General features: G+C 59.2%; 2 protein-coding genes across 2 annotated transcripts in view; both read right to left on the bottom strand.

Moving 5' to 3' along the window:
• The window catches only part of PHF12 (PHD finger protein 12), a 31,052-nt gene extending 20,622 nt beyond the window's left edge, over nucleotides 1–10,430 (bottom strand). The window contains exons 1-2 of the mRNA XM_088530001.1: nucleotides 10,111–10,430; nucleotides 9,649–9,830 (exon numbers count right to left, since the gene is read on the bottom strand). Coding sequence (XP_088386127.1) covers nucleotides 9,649–9,830; nucleotides 10,111–10,176 — 248 coding nt within the window. The 5' untranslated portion in view covers nucleotides 10,177–10,430. The remainder of the gene's footprint in view (nucleotides 1–9,648; nucleotides 9,831–10,110) is intronic.
• Nucleotides 10,431–11,553: 1,123 nt separating this feature from the next.
• SEZ6 (seizure related 6 homolog) lies at nucleotides 11,554–22,662 on the bottom strand. The gene is made up of 16 exons (XM_088530000.1): nucleotides 22,599–22,662; nucleotides 15,984–16,606; nucleotides 15,579–15,771; nucleotides 15,198–15,383; nucleotides 14,962–15,130; nucleotides 14,147–14,313; nucleotides 13,873–14,067; nucleotides 13,350–13,488; nucleotides 13,078–13,274; nucleotides 12,805–12,999; nucleotides 12,540–12,731; nucleotides 12,260–12,457; nucleotides 12,124–12,162; nucleotides 11,899–12,025; nucleotides 11,712–11,814; nucleotides 11,554–11,606 (listed from the first exon to the last, which is right to left on the bottom strand). Exons 1-16 carry the CDS (start codon nucleotides 22,654–22,656, stop codon nucleotides 11,574–11,576), a joined length of 2,814 nt encoding a protein of 937 aa, XP_088386126.1. The 5' UTR covers nucleotides 22,657–22,662; the 3' UTR covers nucleotides 11,554–11,573.
• Nucleotides 22,663–23,248: the final 586 nt, after the last annotated feature.

Raw genomic sequence — 23,248 nt, 5'->3', positions numbered from 1 at the left:
ATGATTAGGAATACTGTCAGCTCTCCCTCCATTCCAGTAGTCGGGATTATTCTTCAGCAAAACTATTCTACCAAGATGTATAACAGCAGATAGTCAATTCTCCCAAGCCCATGGGCTCATTAGTAAGGCCAACGTCACGATACTCACGAGCACAAGGGATGATCTTCCTGACAAACCCACAGATCCTCGAAGCACCACAACAGACACCACCACCCTTCAGCCATCTGTTCTTCACAAACCTCTAAGGTGACCTCATCCCATTAAAGGTAACAGTTTCAGGAATTTCTGGTCTTGATCAGGCTCACATTTTCTAAGTTATACCTACTTAGAGCTAGCAGTGCAATTCCCATCACCTATAGAGCATCAGCTGCTGTACTTTCTAATCTTCTGTACAACTCCCCTTGGGGAACTAGGAAAAAAAATGCTTGAGAGCAGCAAGCATAAGATTATCTACACTGGGATGAAAGTTTTGGACATGTATATTAAATATGCTAAATGGTAACATCCAGCAAGGAGACCTGGACACCACCAGGCAGCTCAGTACATGATTATTTTGACTGTCACTGCGAAAGGAAGGGAACATAAAAGACCAAATACCATAGCATTTCATAGGTCACTGATTATCCCATCATCTGGAATACTGTATCTGCTTAGCATGCATCTTTCAAACAGCATGGCCAGAGTTAGAAATAGGGGTTCAGAAGTGGACAGAAGCAGAATTAAAACACCATTATGCGGCTAGACCAAAGAGGAGAGGAATACAATGCAAGATAAAGGCAAACTAACACCATCTATCCACATGCCAGTACAGAAGCAGAAGAGGACTCAAACTAAAAGTTTAAGAAGCAGTGTTGTCAGGTGTGTGATTTCTAAAATTTCATTTACTGGGTGTCCTAAAAGAGCCACTGTTGATCCCTGTCAGAGCAAAATACCATCCTGACCAGTGGTTCGAGTCTGAGAGCAGTACTGCACTCGGACCAAAGCCCTGGCGTATGGTGAACTGGAGCATCTTGTAAAAGCCCAAACCAATTGAGTTACTTCTCTGCATCCTTCCTTAATCCACTCCTGCCATGCTGGTCCTGGGAAGAAGTCTAAGGACACCCTCACGGAAGCTCTCTCACCTCACTGCCCTTCCTGTTTGTCACCAAGTAGGTGTTATTTCCAGCTTCTTCCCTGTGTGCTTGGAATCCTCAAGACTCCTGGGGAATCAGAGTAGTTCTCACCAACATGGAGAAGTAGAGCTTTGTTCTGACAAAGGCCTAACAAGCACAAGTGTTCAATAAACTGGATAGGCTCCATGTAAACATGTGATGACCTGAAGCAATTAGTTTCTTCTGTTTATAGAAAGAACCTGGTCTAGAGAGACCATTCCCCAGACAACCCATTATGTATTACCTTTGTTAACAGCTGGCAAAAAGTTAAAGGAAAAAGTGTTCTCTAGGATATTAAGTTCCCATTAAAATAAATACACAGGATGCCCAAACATGTAAGACACACACACAAAAATAGTTCTCTATATAGATGCACATCCTTGTGAATATATATCTGCCATTTTGCACATCCTTACTCAAGTTTCTTTCCCATGCATCACTCCTTTACATCTGTACTGCAGACAGTAGTCAATGTCCAGCTTCATTACTAATATTCCAATCTTCACAGCACCATCTCAAGGCAGGATGACACGTGGAGCAGCAAAAGAGGAAGAAAAGAGGCCGCAGGATGAACATAGCTCTGGTGAGAATCAGAGTTCAGCCAACCTTGACTCTAAAGAACAGCACAGAAAAGACAAATGGTGTAAACAAAACCATCCCCTCTACACACAAACAGAGGGCAAGTTTGAGAGGCTTCTGAAAGATGAACATTCAGTCCCAGCCACGCTGAATGTGTCCAAATGAGACAGCTGAAAGGACAGAAGCTTCAAGGTGGCAAGAGAGACCAATGAAAGTTGTGAAGATCATAAATATAATTCTGACATTTATATGCGGACTAGGCTTTCCCCAAAACACTGAGAAGAAAGAAAGAGGAGCAACAAAAATACACATGGAAAAAACTTTAAAGCAGAACATAAATCCTTTTCTCAGTTTTTCTAGATCACCTTTATATCCTGCTTCTGTTGCTATTCTAGATCAAGATTACTGGGAAGCTCACATGCCATCTTGCCCAAAGTCAGAGACTGCATGGGCAGGTATTTCACACCAATCACCACTGCTTGCCAGAAATTCAGTGTGGGGTTTTCAGCCTGCTAAACTGCATCCTCAGGCCACTGCTTTCTGCAGGGTTAGTCAGTAATCTCCAGCTCCATCTAGTTCATTTCAAGTGACTGGTGCAGCGCAGACGTCAGCAGAAATAGGCTACAGCCAGGTTCAGGCACTAGATTTCCCCCAGCTGGCTGAGATGCTCTTTGCCTTTTGTACTCAAGATCTGATACCCCAACTGCAAGAATGATTTATAGGGTTTTCTTCTTCATTTCTGGCTACAGGAAGCATTTATTCCACACCCCAAAGGGTATGTAATTACATTACTACTGATACCTGTCAACTTCTTTATTAAAAAGGAGGTACCTCACTATTTTTGCTCAGCTTGGAGAGTTCCTGCGTGCTGTAGCATTCTTTAGAGGAAGCTGGGCAGACATTTAGTGAGCTGCTGAGCTGGAGGCAGCAAAGCTCTAGTACTATGAGGAGACGAATCCAGCTCTGACAAACTAAGTCACAAAGTCACAAGTTTGGCCAGTACCCCAACGTGGCACGATACTTTCACTTGCACTCGCTCCTTTCGAATCCAGTATTGCACATCCCTAGAACAAAGCCATGTTATACTGAGATACACAAGCATTTTCACAAGTCCAAGCTCAGCTTCCTGATTTTTTTTTTTTAAAAAGGTACATCAATGTCACATGTGATTTCCATTGCAAAGGGCAGTATTGCTTACATATTCACACTTTGTAATACTTGTTTTCAGGATGATGGACCTTCTCCCTAACTGGAAATTACTGCTTGCTTTCTTCGCAGCAGACTCCTATTTGTTACTGACTTTACGATTAATAGGAGGGATTCCAGAAACACAGGAAAAAAAGAACGTGACACATACTACTGAGTCAGGCCAGAAACAGACATAGTTTAATATCCACTTGTGTGGACTGACACATAGAATGAATATTTGTGTCATCACTATGTAGAAATACTGTTTCGATCTGTGTTACAACTGAAGGCTTGAAATGATGAAGTTTTTCTCCACATGGAGGCATGTTATGCGGGTGTTTTTTACATTGTTGCAGCAGCACACACACACCAGAAGTTATAAAGGATGGTTTCAGGGGGCAAAACACAGATTGGGTCCTGATTCTTACTGAAAAGACACAATTCTGCAGTTACCAATCTGACAACTAGGACACTACAGGGACACTCCCTATCCAAGAGGTCCTTCTGACCAGCCAAATTAGAAGCACAGCACTGTGTTAAACATACTTGCAAATACAGCTTTCCATTTATGATCTCCACCTGAAGCACCAACTCTGGCAAACAGAGAACATTATATCTTTATTGCACACTAAATTAGTTGCTGTTTTCCCACTCCCAGCTGTAGGATTCGTGGGCAGCGGTAAAACCTTAACAGCATTGAGCTTGTGCGTGATAAAAAGACACAAGGCAAACTAAATTAAGGTGAATATATTTACAAGACAGTGCTAAGATCTCCATAACAAACCATCATTAGCAGATTAGTATTATGAATCTAATCCAATTAAGAGTTTCCTGTGCAAGTGCCTAGAGGAGCTAGAAATCCTTTGGGAAGACCTTTCCACACTCTGAAAGGCTCCCGTGAGTCACACCTGCAGCTCTAACACACCAGGAAAGACCAGCTCCAGCGCAGCTACTGCCACTAAAACGGCCAAGACTTCTACCCCCAAGCAAGTTGCTGCATCCTAACGAACTTCAGGAGGTGTCTTGACAGCAGCACAGAGGAGGTTTCTCGACCCACTCGACATAAAATCATCACTTGCCACGAGAAAAGGGGAAAAACGGCTAAGAGCTTTCACTACTAAGTCTCATATTTCGTGCTTTTTAAACGGCTTGCTATCATTACGGATGCCTGATTGGCGTTAGTGTAACGGCGATGAGCAAAGACAAGTTTAACTTAAAGCAGTTACACAGCCCCCTTGTTGGTTTGGACAGAATCCTAACGCCTTCCGAGGCTCATCACTTCGTGCTGATGTTGAGAACGGCGGCGATCCACGACTTGACGTGAATGCCCAGCTCCAACGTCCTCCTGCCTATACTGCAAAATCTGTTCACACTCAATTTAACAGGAGCACATGCACAAACAGGTGAGAGTCCATCTGCAAGGCCCCCAGCTAGGTTAGTTCGTGAAGTTTTTATCATCAATTAGAGTTTTCTGGTGCCTTTTAAGTTCAGGGGTTTAGGCTGACCTTATCTGGTTTTGCAGGGAGCAATTTAGGGCAAAATTGGGAGAGCAAAAAAAGATTTCATTGGTACAATTTTGCTTAACAGGACTGCCAAGACTGATCATGTTACCACATCTGCAGGCACATGCGCAGTGACTCTGCACGAAGAAACCAGGCCAGGGCAACTGCTTCTTTCTTGTTCAGTATGTAGACCACGCTGGCCTCAATAGTACTTAAATATTAGATCTAAACATGCACCAAAACAAGTGTTCAGTTGTTTGCTTGTTCTATGGTCTGTTAAAAAAGTACCAATTAACAAATTAAGATAAATGCATTTAAATCAATGCTTGGAATAAACCCAACTTACTCTGAACTTCAAAATACACTTACATAAGTGTTAAGAGTAGGTTTTGTCAGTTGTCTAATGCTAAAAAAAAAAAAAAATCAAAATAAGTCTTTTTCAAAGTTTGAGTCTTTCCAAAGCTGTCAGAAGTGCCAGTGTACGAGAGGCATATGAACATAAGTCAGCGTATTGAAACGCTACTCCTCTTTAGTTCATTTTTAGGTCTGAGGTTTACTCCAGTTTTCTGGCTATCCTGCTACTCCTTGAAGTGGCAAATACTTCAGCCCATTCAAAGCTTCACCTGAAAGCCTGAGGCAACCAGAAATGCCCATTAAGGAAGTGATTAACTAAGACAATAGAGGGCTAACCTTTCCCTGCCCTCCCACAGAATGGACACTTCAAAAATAAAAGCTAGAGCAAATGTCAAGATGAGGGAAGGCAATTTTAGACCTAATCAGGCAGGGAAAGAGTTACTGATGCCCTACCAGTTAAGCACAACTTTTTTTCCATTCTGCGTGTGAAGCATTTAACTGACGTGACTCAGAAAATAAGCAAACTCCGGGTAGTTGAGCTTCATCTACTTCTCTTTGCAGCTCTGTTACTCCAGTTCTTCGACAAAAGCACTTCAGAGAAGACTGCCAAATCGGAGAGGAAAGAGCCAAATGCTCCAAATATAAACACGAAGAGGCAAGTGTTGCAAAAAAGTTTGATGGCACTAGCAGGCCCGGGAAGGACGCAGTTTACTTATCCCAGGACAGGCACAGGACAGTCCAACAGCGAAGGGAAGTCTTTTTGCTGGGCAGTCACACTGGAACTGGCTGTTTAGTGTAACAGGCAGCTGATTAATTTTAGACAACTCGGTCGCTTTGCAAGGCTAGCGGTGCTTCAAAGCCAGCAGTTTGTAACAGGGACTTCCAGCAGCAGCATTCAGGGAGGTTCGCTGTTTCGAAGAGGGCTCCGCCAACCAGAAACTCAGGCAAAGGGACTTCAAAACAAAACAAAACTGTTCTCCATTAGTTCTCCCTCCCGGTGTCGCTCCCCTCCCCCTTCTCGTTAGCTAAACTCTTCCTCTCCCTGGGATCTTTCTAATCCTTCCGTGAAGCTGTAATGAATTTGCAACATCAGTCACTTTGCAAACTGACTTCTACATGAATTAAGTTTACCACAACCTCAAAAGCATGGGATATTCTCAAATTCACGTATCTAGAAGATACAAATGGCGAAGAATATGAGAAGTATCAGGTAAGATTTTTTTTTCCAGTCACATAAAGAAGCGTAGTTCATTCCAAGAGGCCCAAGTTAAGAGGGAACAACAGGATGAAAATGTTCACCGTGCCATTTCCCAAGCAGCAGGTTATAGGCAGACAACGTAACCAAAACCAGACTTAAGAACGAAAAATTCTGTGTTCTGTTTTCAAAGAAATAATAAAGGGAGAAAAAAAAGCTCTCTGGAAATTCAAACCTGAAGAAAGTCACCTGACCCTGATATTAATCCAAGTTTGGTGAAACTAAATATCTGGAAGGGAATTTACATTTTCCTAAATCCCTCCCACCAAGCCAGCATCTGGAAGCAGGCTGATAGTCCTGACAGTACCTGCTCTCCTTCCAATTCCAGTAGAGTTTTCTATCGAACTAGTGATTCTGAAAGGGTGTTCTGGGAAGAGCTGAGACCACAACGGCTGAATCGGGAGCTCACTTCTGGCTACATTAATTCAGGAGAGCAGTCACTAGCACAGCACATCAACAAAACTTGTTATTTGCTATCATAGGAAAGTAAAATGTTATCACATCTGAGAATTTTGGGGGGTTTTGGCTGAGAACACGCTGTTTTCTGCAGAAGCCTACAGATTTAGGTGCTAAGGCCTTTACTCTGATCTCTTGTGAGCATCTGAGTGCTAACTAGAACATTTGCAAGGTAGGTCTGGATCACTTCTAAGGGCTTGCTTACAGGAACAGGCTGTACAGGCACAGACAATAGTTTCTAAACTGCCCATCAGGGCTCAGAAAGTGCCCTCCCACCCCCAGCCAGAAGGAACATGTAAGTAAATGACCCTGGCAATTCCCTGCCCACTAATTTTGTTTCGAAGTTAAGGCAGAGACAACCAAAATGCGAAGCCATGTAGTCATCTAATAAAGCTAACTTGCTTTTCTGGAGCTTTACACAACATGGTGGTGAGGAGCCTTCCCTACACAGGGAGGGACACAACTACTTCATGGACCACTGAATTGGCCTAATTCCTGGTTTTGTCTTTAGCCTCCTACAAGGCTTGGATTGATCACTCCCCTTTGTCATTCGTTTTCTTTATAATACAACCTCTCTGATCAACTGTTTACACATCCTAGACCAATTTAAAGCTCTTCTAATACATCAAGTCAGTACTAAACCTTATAATCAGTATCTAAAGAACAGTTTAGCTGTCAGCAATTCAGTCAATATGCCAGAATGGTGTGTTGAAGCTGCTATTCAAATTACTTATAACAAGTACTGCATTTCAGCTGCTGTTCCTTAAATAAAAAAAGGCAGAAAGGAAGTTGCAAGTGCTACCTTTATGCCTAAGTTTATATCCAGAAACGGAAGTTTACTTTAAGCAAGATGTAGGAGGTGAAAGGAAGAAAAACATGAAAACAAAAGCCAACCATCATCCGTTTGAAACCACCTGGTTTGTAGGAAGGCTTTGGATGAGTGGTAAACAGAGGTCCTGGAGCAGGAAGGCAGAACGTGGCCCAAACTCGAGGTCTTGGGAGAAGCAGCCTACCCGACCGCGTGCGGCAGCCTTGCTGCGCCATTCCAGGTTATTCCACTTCCCATGCCAGGGCTCATCCAAAGGCTCAAAAAGATATCCCAAGAAAGGTAACAAATTAAGTGAGAAATAAGCAGAATTCTGTTTTTCTTCCTATTGCTAAAGGTGACTAGCTAACTAGAGTTTTCTTTAAATACAGCTGACTCTACCAGAGTATATCCAAAGCTCTACAGATGTCTGATTTTTCATGACCATTTCCCACTTGCAAACCCAGGATACTTGCCAAATCAAGTCATGAAATTTAGCCAGATTTAAACATGCACAAAGTGGGCTCATTTGCAGTTAGGATTAACTAGGATAAAGTCAACTAGAAAACTCCACAGCAATAGCCACAAAGCTGCCATCTCAGGACCTAAACATGAAGTTTTAGCAACCACTGCAGCCCCAGAAAGAGAAGGCTCAGAAATGTTTCCATTTGACTCTGGTAGCATCTGAAAGCCCAAACCCCAAGTTTTAAGCAACTACATCCCATACAAGACCTAAACCTTAAATAAGGTCTATCAAGAAGGTCAGACAGAAAATACTAGCGACATTTTAGTGAATATTAGAGAATTTACGTTGCCACCAAGCAGCACTTCCTCGGGTGAGAGGGATGATGTCATGGCTGCACACTACAGCATTGTTGGGCAAGTCTGGCTATACGCTGCTAACGGGACACTCCCTGCAGAACTGTGACCGCACGTTCGGTTTTCCTGGTATCAGCAATCAGCTTAATAAGTGTTCAGAGACCTGCAATTAGCATATAAACACAGTATAACCAGCAAGCAAAAGGGAAGGAAAAAAATGGGGGAAAAAAACGAGAGAGACAGCTGTAACAGGGCAGCAAACAAAGCTCCAAAGCATGAAAGAGAGAAAGGAATGCGGTTAAAAAATCTCCCCTAAGGAAGAATACTCTGCACTCCCGAGCTCCAGCTGTTTGACTTGCCCCACTCCCTCCTCCACTCCATTATCCACTCTGGCTGTGCTAATTTAACACAAACCGCCAGCCTGCGTCAACTGTTGAACAAGAGATACGGGTAAAGCAGCCTTTGATGCATCTGGGCTCCCGATGCAGAAAAAACTTCAGGGCGGTAAGTTCAGGTGCCTTTGCCGGGGCTCTTTTGTGTTGGCAGCTCGAGAAGCTCCAAGACGAGGCTCGAGAGTCCTCCCTGCTGCAGCCTCCACCTCCGGCTCTGCAACCGCCTCCGCGCGCACCTCCAACACAGCCCCGAGATTTGCATGCAAAAAGATCTGCCTTCTATCAACAAAGCCTCACAACTCCAAGCGAGAGGACCCAACTACCCCCGAATTCACAGCAGGCACTCCCGTGCATGACACAAGCAGCTCTAAAGCGTCAGGAGGAAGGAAAAAGGAGGGAAAAGAAAAAACGCGGCCAGTACTAAAGTCTGGAGGCCTGGATTTACACAGGGAAGGTATTTCCACATTAAAGGTGCTCTGGGAGCACGGCGAGGGTTTGAAAGTCACATATGCAGCCAAAATGGCGCTGAGAATAAAAATATAATTTAAAGGAAGGTCGCCATATTGTAAACAGTGAGGCAGGGAGACACAGAGACAGCAACCTCCATTATTCCCAGCAGCTGCAGCAGCACGGAAGCGCCGGGAACGTCAGGCCTGGCGCCAAGGCGCGACCGCCGCTTCCCCCCAGCCGCGACCCTCCGGAGGCCCCCCGGGCACCGCTCCCTTCGGAAAGGGCGAGGAAGGGAAGTTCGGGGCTTGGAAGGGGTGGAAGGGCCAGCAGCATCGAAGCCGCCGGGCCGCGCAGCCAGCGGCCTCGCGTCTCCTCCAGGCCTCCGGGCCGCTGCTCAGCACAAAAAGAAAGGAGGATCCTGGCGAGGCTGGGGGGGTCGCAGCGCCCGGCCCCCGGAGCAGCCAGCGCTGCGACTTTTCACCTCAGCTGCTCCGGATTAACCGCCGCTCGCGGGGACGCAGCCGAGTGGGGTTTGCGCCTCCTTTTTGTCCCTGCCCGCCGCACCCGGCCCTGTTTTTCCCCTCCCCGCGCAAAGCAGGGAGCTAACGGGAAGCGGGAGCCGCTGGAGGCAGCGGCGCAGCTCGCCGGCCTCGGCTGGGACGCCCGGAGCCGGAGGGAGCCGGTGCCGGAGCCTTACCAGCACTGGAGGTGGAAAGCGGCGGGGCAGTGGTCGCAGCAGAGCAGATCCCCTCCTTCCTTGCAGCTATCGCAGCTGTCGTGGTTAGTGGCCCTGCCACTTCGCCTGGGCTCCTTCTCGGGCCTCCTGCTCTTCTTCTCCCCATCTTCGCTCTTGGGGGGAGCCAGGAGGGCCTGGATTTGCTGCACACACACAGAGGGGGCTCTGAGGGGCCGGGAGGGACCCTGACCCCCCAGCGCCCTTCTGAGAAGCGCGGGCCCGCCCCGCCGCCGGCCTCCGTGTCCAGCGGGGCCTCTCCCGGGGGCTGGGCGAGCCGCCCGCTTCCCTCCGCGCTTCCTTGTATGGCCACGGGGCTCCGGGCCCCTCTCGGGGGGCGCCGGGGTCCTCGCCATTTTGCAGCGCCGCGCCGGGCCTCTCGTTTCCCCGCCGCCGCCTTGCCCTCCTCCCGCCGCCGGGCCTCACCTCCATGAGCCCCCCGGAGGTGTCCAGGTCGTAGACGATCGTCTTGGTCTCCATCTTCTCCCACATTCATCCAGCCCGGGAGCGGCCCCGAGAGCCCCCCCGCCCTTCCCGGGGAAGCGGGAGCGAGGCGGCGCGGGCGGCCTAGCCCACGGGCCGCTGCGGCTTGCGCGTCCTCCTCCTCCTGCCGGGCCCGGCGGCGGCTGCGGGGGGCCCCGCGCCCGCTGCCATGCCGCGCACGGGCGGGAAAGAGGACGGGAACGGGGAGGGAGGGGGGAAGGAGCGGCCCCGCTCCCGCCGCCGCCGCGCGCACACGCACCGCGCACCACACGCAGGCGGCGCCGCCGACACTCCGGGCCCCGCCGCCGCCGCCGCGCGCGCACCGCGCACGCGCACGCCGCGCCCCGCCGGCCCCCCCGGCGCCTGCCGCCCGCCCCGCGCACGCGCACGCTGCGCCCCGCCGGCCCCCCCTCCCCTCCCGCCCCGCGCACGCGCACGCACGCGCGCCCCTCCCCTCCCGCCCCGCGCACGCGCACGCCGCGCCCCTCCCCGCTCTCGGCCGGGCAAGGAGGGGGAGGGGAACAGAGCGCAGGCGCCGCCACTGCGCAGGCGCGCGGGCCGCGCCTCCGCCCGTGCCCTTCTTCCGCCCCCCTCGCGCAGGCGCGCGGAGGAGCCGATGCGGCGCAGGCGCAGAAGAGGCGGGGTGGCGGTGGGGAATGGGGGGGGGGCGGTGCGCGCAGGCGCGTGGGCGTCGTCACGTTCTGGGCGCGGGGGGGGGGGAGCGCAGCCGTGCGTGACGTGACGGGGCGTGGCCCGCCGGCAGGGGGCGCGCGGCGCGCCGGCGCCGGGAGGGCGGGGCCGTGATCGTGACGTCACCGTCGCGAAGCCCCGCCTCTTAAAGCTATCCCGCAGCGTGACGGAGTGGTGGGGGGGCGGGTTGGGGTGGGGGTCTGAGGGGGGCAGGATGCGGGTGGAGGTCGCAGTGCGGGGTCCGTGTAGGGTGGCGCGGAAAACACGCGACCGCGACGTGTTCTTCTAAAACACCATTTTTATTAATGAAACGACCAAAAGATGGGGGCGAGGGGGGCGGGGAGCGGTGGCCGCCCCCCCTCCCAAGAGGGGACGCGCAGCTGAGGATGGGACCCTATTTTACAGCGGACATGTCCAAAGCCCCAGCGCGGACGTGGCGGGGGCGGGGGAACGACACGACGCGGAGGTGGCCGTGCCCGCCCACCCCCTTCCCTCCCCGCCGGGGGCCGCAGCAGGACGGGACACCGGGACGGGAAGGGGGGCGCCCCCCAGGCCCCACACCCCGGCCCCGCGGAGCCGGGTCCGTCCCCCGACGGGGACAGCGGCGCCCCACGTCCCTCCCGCGGGGTGGGCGCGGGGATGGGGGTCACCGCGGGGACGGGGGAGGGGTGTTGGAGGAGGGGGTCCCCCGTGTCTCCTCCGCCTAGATGGACACCTCATATTCCCTCGTCTCCTGCAAAGAAAGCAGACTGCAAGGGGTTGGACACGGGCCGGCGCAGGGGGGCGGGCAGGGGCACCCCCCCCGCCCCAGCCCGCCCCCGGGCACGCCCGGGGTGCCGGGCACCGGCGCTTACTCCGGTCTCGTAGCTGGGGTTGTCGAACGCCGCCTCCACCGTGATGTGGTCGTAGGGGTGCGAGGAGGCCAGGGGCAGCTGCAGCGCCGGCTTCCCCGGCAGCCTGCGGGCACCGAGGGGTTGGGGCGGCAAAGGATGGGGGGGTGTCGCTGGCCACCCGCCCCCCCGGTGCCGCCGGGCCGCTCACCTTGAGAAATAGAGGTACGCGGCTCCGGCGAGCAGCGCCACGGCCAGCACGGGCAGCAGGACGGCGATGGCCACGTTGGGGCCTTCCAGCGGCTTCCCGGCCGGCACCGGCACCGCCTTGGCTACGGCTGCCGGGGAGGGGGGCAGAGGGGGCTCAGCAGGGCTGGCTGCACCCCAGGACGGGGGGCTCCCCTCTGCCTTCACCCCCCCGCTCCCTCCGCCTTACCATCCAGGTTGCGGTTGCTGTAAAACTCATCGTAGGAGGCTGCGGAAGAGAGCGGCGAGGGTGAGAGCAGTGGCATGGGGACACACACACAGGGTGCCGGGGGGGTGGCATGCAGGGTGCCGGGGGGGCTGCTCACCCGCTTTGCAGATGGGCGGCGAGCCGCTCCAGCGCGACGGGTGCCCGGGCAGGCAGCGCAGGCTGCCCTCGCCCAGCAGCACGTGCCCGGCGGCGCAGGAGAAGCGCAGCGCGGCCCCCGCCGGGTACAGCCGCTTCTCGGGGCTCTGCGCGCCGTTGGCGGGCGCCCCGGGGTTGTGGCACGGCTCGTACGTCTCCGCTGCGGGCGGCAAGCGGTGCCGGCGTCACCGTGCGCCCCGGGCCGTCCCCTCCGCCCCTGTGTGCTGGGGTTGGGGACTCACGGATGCACTTGGGGACGCGGTCGCTCCACTTGGGTCCCCCCGCGGCGCGGTCGTGGCAGCTGAGCAGCGCGGCGCCCGCCAGCACGTAGCCCTTGTCGCAGACGTACTGCACCGTGGCCCCCACCGGGAACTTGGCGCTCGAGACCACCCTGCGGCCGTGCTCCGCGTCGCCGGGGTCGCGGCAGGACATCACTGTGGGCAGGAGGCGCTGCGGGTGACGTGGGCCCTGGGGACACCAGCACGGGGGCCGCGTCGGGGCACTCACCCCGCTCGCACGCTGGCAAGTCGCCGCTCCACGTCAGGTCCCAGTGGCACATGAGGACGTCGGTGCCGGAGAGCTCGAAGCCGGGGTAGCAGTGGTAGGTGACGACGGTGCCGTGCACCAGCTCGGGGTGCGAGGTGGTTTTCCAGCCGTTGGGGATCTCGGGCAGCTCGGGGCACGTGTCGTTGCGGGGCACCTCTGTGGGCAGAGCAGCGTGAGCTGGTCACGGTGCAGGGGATGCCACATGCCCGGCAGCCCGCACCGCGCCGGCCTCACCGGAGAAGTGGATGACGAAGCCCTGTTGGTAGCCGAAGACGCCGGCGCCGGGGTCCGACTGGAACTGGATGGTGACGTCGGCCGTGGAGGCGTAGAGCTTGAAGCGCCCGCGGGTGCCCGTGTACTGGCCCAGGATGCGCGCCGTCAGGTCGTCCCCGTCGTAGAAGGTGAGCATGTCGCCCTTGCCAATGCGCAGCCTGCGGTGGGGCCGCCGTGAGGCCGGGGCGCCCCGCGGAGCCCCCCCCGGTGCCACCCGGCCCTGGGACACTCACACGCGGACGTCCAGCATGACGCGCTTGTCCTCCTCCACGTGCAGCCCCCAGATGCAGTCCTGGCCCTTGCCGTACGCCTCCGGCCAGTTGGGCGACAGCACCACGCCGGCCGCGTCCGTGAGCTCCCCGCTGCACACGGCTGCCGGGAGCACGGCGCGCTCGGCACGGCCCCAGTGCTGCATGCACCCAGTGCACCCCCGCAATGCGGCACCCACCCAGTGCAGCACCCGATGCAGCACCCACCCATCTTTGCACCCCCCGATGCATCACCCACCCAATGCAGCACTCACCCATCTTTGCACCCACCCAATGCAGCACTCACCCATCTTTGCACCCACCCCGATGCAGCACCCATCCAATGCAGCACCCACCCATCGTGGCACTCACTCAATGCATCATCCACCCATTGCAGCACCCATGGAATGCCGCAGCCACCCATCTTTGCACCCACCCATCTTTGCACGCACCCATCTTTGCACCCACCCATTGCGGCACCCACACACCCACCCACTGCGGCACCCACCGCGGCACGCCGGCTCCGTCTCGTTCCACTGCGGGTCGCCGGGATCAACGCACTCGATGATGGTGGAGCCCTGCTCCAGCGTGTAGCCGGGGTCACAGCTGAACTCCACTGTGGTGCCCACAGGGTAGCGGCTGTCGCTGGCCGTGAAGTTGCCGTACTTGACGAAGGGCTCGTAGCAGTGGCCGCGCTCGAAGGCTGCGGGCAGAGAGGCGGAGGTCGGTGTGGGTTTGGGGACCCTCTCCCCGGGCTCCTGTCGTCCTGCCCCGTCCCCTACCCTCGTAGCGCAGCGCCATGCCGGCCGAGGCCCCGCTGCTGTCGGTGGTGAGCTCCACGAAGAAGTGGCGCCCGGTGCTGAGCAGCCCCTCGATGGGCAGGTACTCCACCTCGTACGAGTCGTACACCGGTGGTGCCTCCACGTTGTTCCCGTTGCGGATGATGAGCCTGTCGCGGTGCAACTGGGTCAGGGCGCCGGCTGTGGCTGATGTCACCCACCCCGGGGACAGCCAACAGGGCTACACCCAGATATGGACATTGACACCCATCAAGGGGTGTCAATTGACAAGGCTAATGGCACTCGTCTTTGGACACAGTCAACAATGTTATTCCTAGTCAAGGAAAATGGCACCCATGCTTGGATGTGGTCAATGGCACTATTCCTGACCATGGATGCTTGCACCCATTTCAGGAGGTGGTCAACGGTGCCCACCCCGGGACACGGAGGATGGAGGAGGATCGTTCAACACGCTCAATGGCACTATCCCTGGGGATGGGTCATTGCACTGATCCCTTTATGTGGCACAAGTCTCTGGACTTGTGGCATGGGCGGATGACACCCATGGCACCCATGGACATTGGCACCCATGGACATCAGCACCCATCCTTGGACACAACCAACAACATCCAGCCCTAGACTCTCATGATGGCACCCATCCTTGAACATGGCCAACAGCACCCATCCCTGGTCATGGCCAATAATGCTCTTCCTTGGGCAAGACCAACAGTGCCCATCACTCGCCGTGTCCCAGAGCTGCCCCAGTGTGTCCCCATGCTCCCTACCCCTGCCCGCCATGGTGCCACCCAAGCCCAAACCTGTCGTCATCCTCGGCCAGCGAGACCTTCTCGAAGTGGAGGTGCAGCCGGTGCCCGGCGGGCGCCTCCAGCAGCCAGTGGCACGTCAGGTTGTTGCTGTAGTTGCCGGGGAAGCCGGGCGAGACGACGCGGCCCACCGTGGCGTTGCGGACGACGCCGCCGCAAGCCGCTGCGGGAGCGGGGCCGTGAGCGGGCGCTGCGGCGGCGGGTCCGCGGCGCCCGGCGGGGGGACTCACCCACGCAGCGGGGCTCGGGGCCGCTCCAGAAGGGCCGGGTGGCGTTGCGGCACGCCAGGACGCGGGCGCCCTGCAGCTGGTAGCCGGCGGCGCAGCGGAAGCGGGCGTCCCCGCCGGGGTGCAGGCTGCTCACGGAGACGTCGCCGGCCGGGGGCCGCGCGGGGAAGGGGCAGCTCAGCACGTAGGCTGGGGACACGGCGGCAGCGTTAGGCCCTGCTTGCTGGTTCTGCTTGCTGCTCAGTAGCTTAAATGAGCCCCTAATTGTGTTAATTATCTCCCCATTAATGCGCCGCAGCAGTTGGAGCCTGCTTAACCCGGCGGTGGTGCAAACCAGCTCCCGCGCGCTCCGAGCTCACCGAGTGCCGCGGCGCCGGCCCCTACCTTGGAAGTGGAAGCGGAAAGTGCCGGGATGGTCAGGCTGGGGGCTCTGGAAGCGCAGGGTGACCAGGTTGGCGGGGCTGCGGATCACCTGGCCCCGCTGCAGGAAGGACTCGTTGGCCAGCAGGGCCGGCTCGGGGCCGCCGGCGCCCTCCACCGTCAGCGTCTCCCCCGCCGCCAGGCTGACGTTCTGCACCTGCGCGGGGCCCACGGGCGTCACGGCGGGCACCGGGGCCTCCCCACGGGCACAACGCCGCGGGTGTCCGCGTGGCGCTCCAGCCGTGCTGCAGCACCGGAGCGCACACGGACGGGCGCCGCGCGCGCTCCGGAGCAATTTCCTATTAGCGCTGCCAATTAAGCGGCACCAGCCAACGCGGGAGCTGGCCGGGCGCGGATCCCACGGCTCACCTTGATCTCCACGCCATAGCCGGGGTACACGGAGATGCTGTAGGTGCAATCCAAGCTGCCGGCATGCGGGATCCTGGCGGGCTCCGGGGAGGCCACGGAGCCCTCGGGCCCCGCCAGGCTCCGGTTGCAGGGGGCCGGGGACGCCGCGGGGAGCCCCACGGTGACCTCGTGCCCATCCGGTGGCCCTCGCACGGTGGTGACAGTGGTGGTGGTGATGGTGGAGGTGGCCGGGGGCTCATCCGGGGTGCTGGGGGGGTCCGGGGACGCCCTCGGTACCACGGGTGGCTCCACGCTGGGCTCCGCGGCGCGCGCATCCGTCGCGGGCGCCCTCGGCGCGTCCCACGTGCCGGGGCGGCCGGCAGCCGTGGTGAGCGGCGCGGGGGCGAAGGCGGGCGGCGGGGTGCGGGCGGGGGGCCGGGGGGGCGCCTGCGCCAGGTAGTCCTTCTTGAGGAAGGCCTCGTGCAGCAGGTCCTCGAGCAGCGGGTGGTGGTTGAGCAGCTTGAGCGTGGGAGCCGTGGTCACCAAGCGCGCCTCGGCCTCGCGCTCGGCCGCTGTGGGCAGCGCCGTGGGCTCCCCGTCCGCCTCGGCGCTTGCCCCCGCCTTCGCCTCCAGCCCGTTGAAACCTGCAGGAGACGGGGAAAAAAGACACTACGTCCCAGCCAAGGATGCCATGGGAATTGCTGCTTGCAACTCCCTCGTGCAGCCGTGCTGCGAGCCACCCGTGCAAGGAGTTTGCACGTGCTCAGCCGCGGCGCTGCCGCTCAGCACCCAGCTCGGCGCACGTGTGCTCCTCATCTATGCAAATTGCCGGCACGCGGAACCGTTTAGAGTGTTTAGGCTAAACGAGAGGAGGGTTTTGCGAGCCCTAATGAGGCACCGCTCGCTCGTGGCTCCCGGGCGCATCCGCCGCTGCGTCCCCCGTGGAGGGGATGCCCACGCTGTGCCGTGGGGCGCACGCGGTGCTGATGACACGATACTGCCAATTACCGGGTAATTATAGTGAGCTGCAGCCAGGGCAGGGCCCTGCAAAGATTAATTACTCGGTGGCTGCCACTTTTAAGGGTCTATTAAGAGACATTAGCTGTGGAGAGCGGCGTGGGGGGGCCGAGGGCTCTGCTGCCCGTCCCCACCAGCTGTGCCACAGCCAAAAAGGGTTAACTCGCCCCCCCCCCAGCCCCACCAGAATTATTCTTTAATAGGATCCATTTATTAGCACATAAAAGTTAATGAGTTTAAACCGCCACAAGCTCTTCAAGGCTCTAATAGCAGCTGAGCGCTGCGTCCTGCCCAGCGGCACAAAGTCAGGCCTGGTGCCCACCCCATGGCACCCTGGGCTGGGCACGGGCACATTTGGGGTTTTGGGGGTGCTCGGAATGCCAGGGGATGCTCGGGGTGCAGGCAGCCAGCACCCAGATGTTGCCACATGTGCCCCACTTCGAGCCGTTGGGATTAGCGCCTCCGCCCCAGCACATCCCCGTGCTGCTCCTAAGCAGCTTATCCTCAGCTGCGATGCCACCAAGGTCCCCAAGGTGACCCGGTGCTCCTGCCAGCCCAGAGCCAACGTGGAATCCCCAGGAACCGGGGGACAGCAGAGCCCTTTGCAGCCGGGTCAGGGGCTCACGCTGGCCCGTGTCATGGTCGCTTGTCACACAGGGCACGCGCCGCCCCACCAGGCTCCTAATCCCTCCCCGCATCCTTCCCGTGCTCCAGTCTATTAATGGTGGAGCGGCTGGAGACTAATCTGCACGCTGGGCCACCCGGCCCCCTGGCACGGATCAATTGCCACTGCTGTCGCAAATAAATAAATAAGCGCATGCGGCTGCCCGGGAAGCGCCAGGTCGATACAGGCCACAAATAAAGCAGTAACGCGGTGCTGGGCAAAGCGGCCAGGACAGACGGCTGGCACGGCCCCACGTGCCTCGTTTTCTGCGGGCAAGGCCCACGGGCTGCGAGGAGCTGAGGTTTATTTTCCAATTTGGAAATCCAATCTGGCTCCATCCCCGCCGGGCGGCAGCCGTGACGGATGAGCTGTCAGGCGGTGGCACCGCGCGCTTGTCCTGCCATGGTGCCCTGCTCCGGGCGCACGGGTGGCACCGGGGATGGGGCCACCACTCCATAGCCAGGCTGGTGCAGAGCAGAGCAGCGTGGGGGGCAGTGGGGCTGGGAAAGGGTGGGTGGACGCGGTGGGTGAGCACAGGCAGGGCCGAGTGGGTGCAGCGGCGGGTGGATGGGTGCAGGAAGGGCTGGGTGCAGCGGCAGGGTGGATGGGTGCAGGCAAGCGCAGCTGCATGGGTGCAGGTGAGAGGCAGCACGTGGGCGGAGGGGTGCAAGCAACGCGTGGGTGCAACGAGGGCTCAGGGCAGCTGCTGCCCACACTCCGTATGTGCCTGTGCTCCTCCTCCCCTTTAGCCAACAGCCCCAGGGCTGCTCGGCAAACTGGGCACCCCGGGGTACCTGCACCCGCTGCGCAGGCGAAGGGGAGCCCCGCTGCCCCCAAACCCAACCAAGAGCTGCGACAGCCGCAGGCCCCGCAGCACCGTCGGTGCCCGTGCCGGCCGCGTGTCCCTTTGGCGCGAGGTGGCCGGGAGCGCGCGGCGGCGAGCGCAGCGGAGCGCGCGCGCGGGATGCCCGCGTTAATATTCATGGCAGCGCTTGCGGGGAAGCGTTTGACCTTGTATGTTTTGAGATTCTCCTTGAATTGAACAGTCATTTACCCGCTGACACATGTCACATGTCGCCGCAATAGGTTCCCCCAGGCGCCAAGGAGGAGCAGGGAGCCGGCATCGCATCCCAAACGTGCCCGGGAGGGGGACGGGCGCTGCAGAGACGCAGCAAAGCCCCCCCGGCTGCCAGAGCCCAGGTTTGGTGGCTGCCCCCAACCCAGCACGATACAGGGGGGCAGAGGTGGCCATGGGGCACCCAGGCCATTCGCCCTTGGGTGGGGGCCACCGGGGAGCCCTGGCATGGTGCCCGCTGCCCGTGTAATGCCACTTCCCCGGCTCTCTCTGCGGAGCTAATGCATTTGCACAGTGATTTCCAGGAGCAGCGGGGTGATGAATTGCACAGCGGTGGCTATTTCAATCTCGAGAGCCAAACCCCGTGCACCCCCACGGAGCCGACCAGCCTTGTGGTGGCATTTCCCCCTGCGCCTGGAACAACCCGGCCCCTGGCCGGACGCCACGGGGATGGGCCCCTGCATGAGATCCTCACCTCCATGGGGCGGCACTAGCCTCCTGCTGCCCTGCGGTGCCCACAGTGCTGGGGAACAAAAGCTGGCGGAGAGGAACGGAGCAGGGCAGGCGCTGCAGAGCCAGCCCCACCATGCAAACACCTCCTGCACAGGGTGCAGCCTGCAGGGCTGGGGCACCCCTGGGTGCACAGGGCCTGCCCAGGAGCAGGGCTGGATGCAGCGGGTGCCCCTGGGTGGGCACCGGGGCAGTTCCCCAGGGCTGCTGCGCTCGCAGCATCACCGTGCCCCCCATTCGGGCAGCGACGCTGCCCTCCCGCTCTCCTCCCGCCGGCGGGGCTGATCGAAAGGCGGTTGCATTAAGCGCACGAGAGCTGCCCGCTCTGCCGCGCGTGCGGCGGCTCCGCCATGGCGCCTTCCCCGCAGCCGAGCCCCGGCAGAGATTCCCATGCCGCGTCCCAGCCTGGCTCCGGTGTCAAGGGAGCCATCGCCATCCCCGCGGACAGAGAGGTTTGCAAGAAGCTGGGGACAACGCGATGCAATGCAAAACTGCCCCCAAACCTGGCACGGGCAGCCAGCTGCCTGGGTCTGCAAGCCGCCCCCCGCCATGGGGACCACAAGGACAGGGACAGCCGAAGCAGGAGCCCCTCGCCTGGAACGGCTCTGAAGTATGGCCCAGTGCCGGCTAATCCAGCATTTCAAGCACCTCTCTCCCTTTTCCCGGGGTCACGGCAGCGCTCTCATGGCTGATTAATATTTGATCCCGCCAGCACAGCTCATTACTGCATTTAAATTATATATGGAATAGCAGCCAGGGGCACGGGGAGCACGCCGGCTGCCTCTCCTGCAGGCGGGCGATGGGAAACATCCCCTGATGCAGGTCAGCAGGGACCGCGGCCACCCTGCCCGCCTGGTGTGATGAGCGCTGCCAGGCCTCAGTCCGGGTACCTCCAGAGGGGACGAGGGTGCTCCTCACAGCATCAGCCCCAGCAGCGCGGTGGCACTGGGGACAGGAGGTGAAAAGCTGCCCTCCGGGGCCAAGAAGGGGCTGCTGCAAAGCTGCCACCTGGGAGCTCCCGCGCGGCTGCTGGTGCTGGAGAGCATCCATTACCTCCCCGCTCCCAGGCAGCTTTCAGAGGCAATCTTTCAATTGTGCGCATTTAAAGAATTGATTGGAGGCTAAATTATCCTCTCCCGCCAGATCCGCTGGAGTTGCAGCTTCATCCCGCTCTGCCGGCTGTGCTTCCACAGGCCTTTTTCCCTAGGCCCCCCAGCGAGCCTTGTGGCCGTGGGGGTCCCCAGCAGTGCACGGGTCTGTCCCCCGCGAGGACACCAGCACTGGATTGCTGCACCCTTCATGGTGCACACATTGCCCAGCTCTCCGCACCATCCCGCTGCTCCAACGCTGCCCTCATGAAGCCCCAAGACCTGCAGTTTAGTGCCCAATCCTCCCTCCCTGCTGGCAATCCGCAGCCCCATCCCACACTGGATATTCCCCGGCGAGCTTGGCCGTCCTGCCCTCCCCACAAGGCGCCCCCGGCCGCCCGCGCTCCAGCTTAGGAGCATTATCCAGATAATCCCGGCCTGGCAGCGTCTCGACGACGGACTCCTCCGAGGCACGCGGGGCACCGACGCACGCTCAATTACTGAAGCAGATTCTCGCTTCCTTCGCCAGCCCTGTCACTGCGTACAAGGGGCACGACGGCTCCACGCACAGCCCAGGGTGACACCACGTCCTCCTAATGTGTCACCAGGGGTAGCCAGAACCACCGCAGTCTGTGCTGGCCCTGCAGGTCACTGCACAGGCAGGAGGCCAGGGAGGGGGCAGGATCAGGCCCTGCATCGCCACTGCAAAAACGAGGAACCGCCAGTGTCCCTGTCCTCGGTGAGGGATCTGATACCCCCACATTCCCCAAATCCAGGTCACATCCCCTCCATATGCCAGCCGTAGGGCAGCATGTGCCTATCCCCAATGCCAGCTCAAAGACATCACGACATCGAGCTCCGCAGCCCTGCATGGGGATCACTGATGGCTGGGGATGAAGGGGTTGCACGTGCAGGCCAGGACCCACAGCGTGGCAGGGGACAGGGCACACACTGCCCCACGGCTCCCAGCCTAGGGAAGAGCCCAGCCCCTCCCAGGGCATCCCTACCTGCCACGCTCTGGGAAATGCACATGCAGTGTTTAATTAACTTTATTGATATTCAGAAATTAGGAGCCTGACTGGAGGTAATTGCTCATTAGAAATCATTAAACTGACAGAGCAAGCAGCAGCCTCCCTCCCTCCCGAGGAGCCTGCCCTGCCCGGGACCCTGCTCCCGGGACACAGCAGAGCCAGGGACCAGGGGGACAAGGGACCAGTCCTGCTACCATCCAGCAGGGCAGGAGGTGGGTGCCCTGGCCTTGCCCCACTTACAGCCCAGCAGACAACTCCCCGCACCCAGTATCTCCCACACATTCTCCTCGATAACAGGGCTCTGCCAGCAGCCCCCGCTGGCAGAGAGAGACGGGAATAGCAGTGGGCACAGGGCCACCGCGTCCTTCCCCGCCTCGGCTCCGCAGCCAGATGGGGAGTTTATGTAACTCCCTGCACGGCTGCTCCCTGCAGCTCGGCTCCGAGCCGTGCAGCAAACCGCTCCCCATTGGCCTCACTGCCCAACCAGGGAGAGTGGGGCCAGCCCCACGGCTCGGTCCCTGCCCCACACACCTCAACCACTGCCCGTGGCCTCCTGGCTCCCACGGACCAGGGCACCCAAACCCAGACAGGTCCTTGTATCTTCTCCAAGAGGCAGCTGAGACTCGAGACGCGGAGGCTCCGGGGCCATCACAACCGCCCAGGCTCCATGGGCGGCAGGGCCAGCGACAGGGGGAGGCAGGTGGTGACCGCTCTCCTCGAGAAGGGCCAACACCCTCCGTGCCTGCATGTCCCCTGCGTCCCCTCCCGCGCAGCCCGAGGGCTCCCCCCGCACCCAGCGCCCCCGAGCCCCGCAGCGGGGCTGGCGCAGGGACCCGCTCCGGGGCTGGGGGCGGCGGGAGCCGGTACCGAGCGGTGCTCGGGGCAGGGCGCAGCCTGCGGCGGGGCCGGGGCAGCTCCTGGCGCAGCGGTGCGTGGGCGGCTGCCCCCCCCCGCCCCCCCTCACCGCCGCCTCCATTCCCGGTAATCCCGGCAGAGGGGCCGCCGGCGGAGCCCGCCGGGGGCGGCGTTGCAGCAGCCGGGCTGCGAGCGGCTCCGGGCGTGGGGGGACGGGCAGAACGGGCGCGCACGGCGGGGCCCCGCGACCCCCGCCGCACCGGGAGGCGACGGGGGCGAGCGCAAGTTGTCAAAGTTTGGCGGCGGCACCGGCTCCGCGCGGTAGCAGCGAGGAGGAAAGGAGGGTAACCGGAGGAGGGGGGGGGGGGTGTCACCGGGGCGTGGGGGGGCCCTTACCGTGCGCGGGGGCGCGGAGCAGCGCGGCGAGCAGCGGCAGCAGCAGCGGGGGCCCCATGGCCGGCGGCGGCGGCGGCGATCAGCACCGCGGAGAGCTCCGGTGCGGGCACGGCGGCGCCGCCCGCCGTAACGCTCCGAGCGCGGCGCGCGCCGATCTGCGGCCCGGGGGCTCCTCCCTGCCTGCCCCCGCCGTAACGCTCCGAGCGCGGCGCGCGACGATCCTGCGGGCTCGGGGGGGCGGGGGGCTCCTCCCTGTCTGCCCCCCCCTCCCCCTGCTCCGCCCGCCGTAAAGCTCCGAGCGCGGCGCGCGACGATCCTACGGGCTGGGGGGGGGGGCTCCTCCCTGCCTGCCCCCCGCCCTCCCCGCCGCCGTAATGCTCCGAGTGCGTCACCCACCAATCCTGGGAGCTCGAGGCAGTGTGTGGGGGAGGGGGGACACGGTTCTCCTCCCCCCCCGCACCTGAAAACGGAGCAATTCCCAAATCTGGGGCACGGGAAAGGGGCAGTCCTCCCCCCCTTCCCAGCCCCCTCAAATCTGCCCCTTCCAGGGCACTTACACAGGCAGAATGCGCACAGCCCTCCCAGCTTGGGGATGGGGGGAACCCCCTCTTCCCTCCCCCACGCCTAAATACCCCGTGTGGGGGCTGGGC

Source organism: Tinamus guttatus, unplaced genomic scaffold (assembly GCF_059628265.1).
Source record: "Tinamus guttatus ecotype Peru unplaced genomic scaffold, ASM5962826v1 Tinamus_guttatus_pri_ptg000356l, whole genome shotgun sequence".
Classification (NCBI taxonomy): domain Eukaryota; kingdom Metazoa; phylum Chordata; class Aves; order Tinamiformes; family Tinamidae; genus Tinamus; species Tinamus guttatus.
The sequence above is the reverse complement of the archived record's forward strand: the minus strand, read 5'-3'. Positions and strand labels throughout refer to the sequence as shown.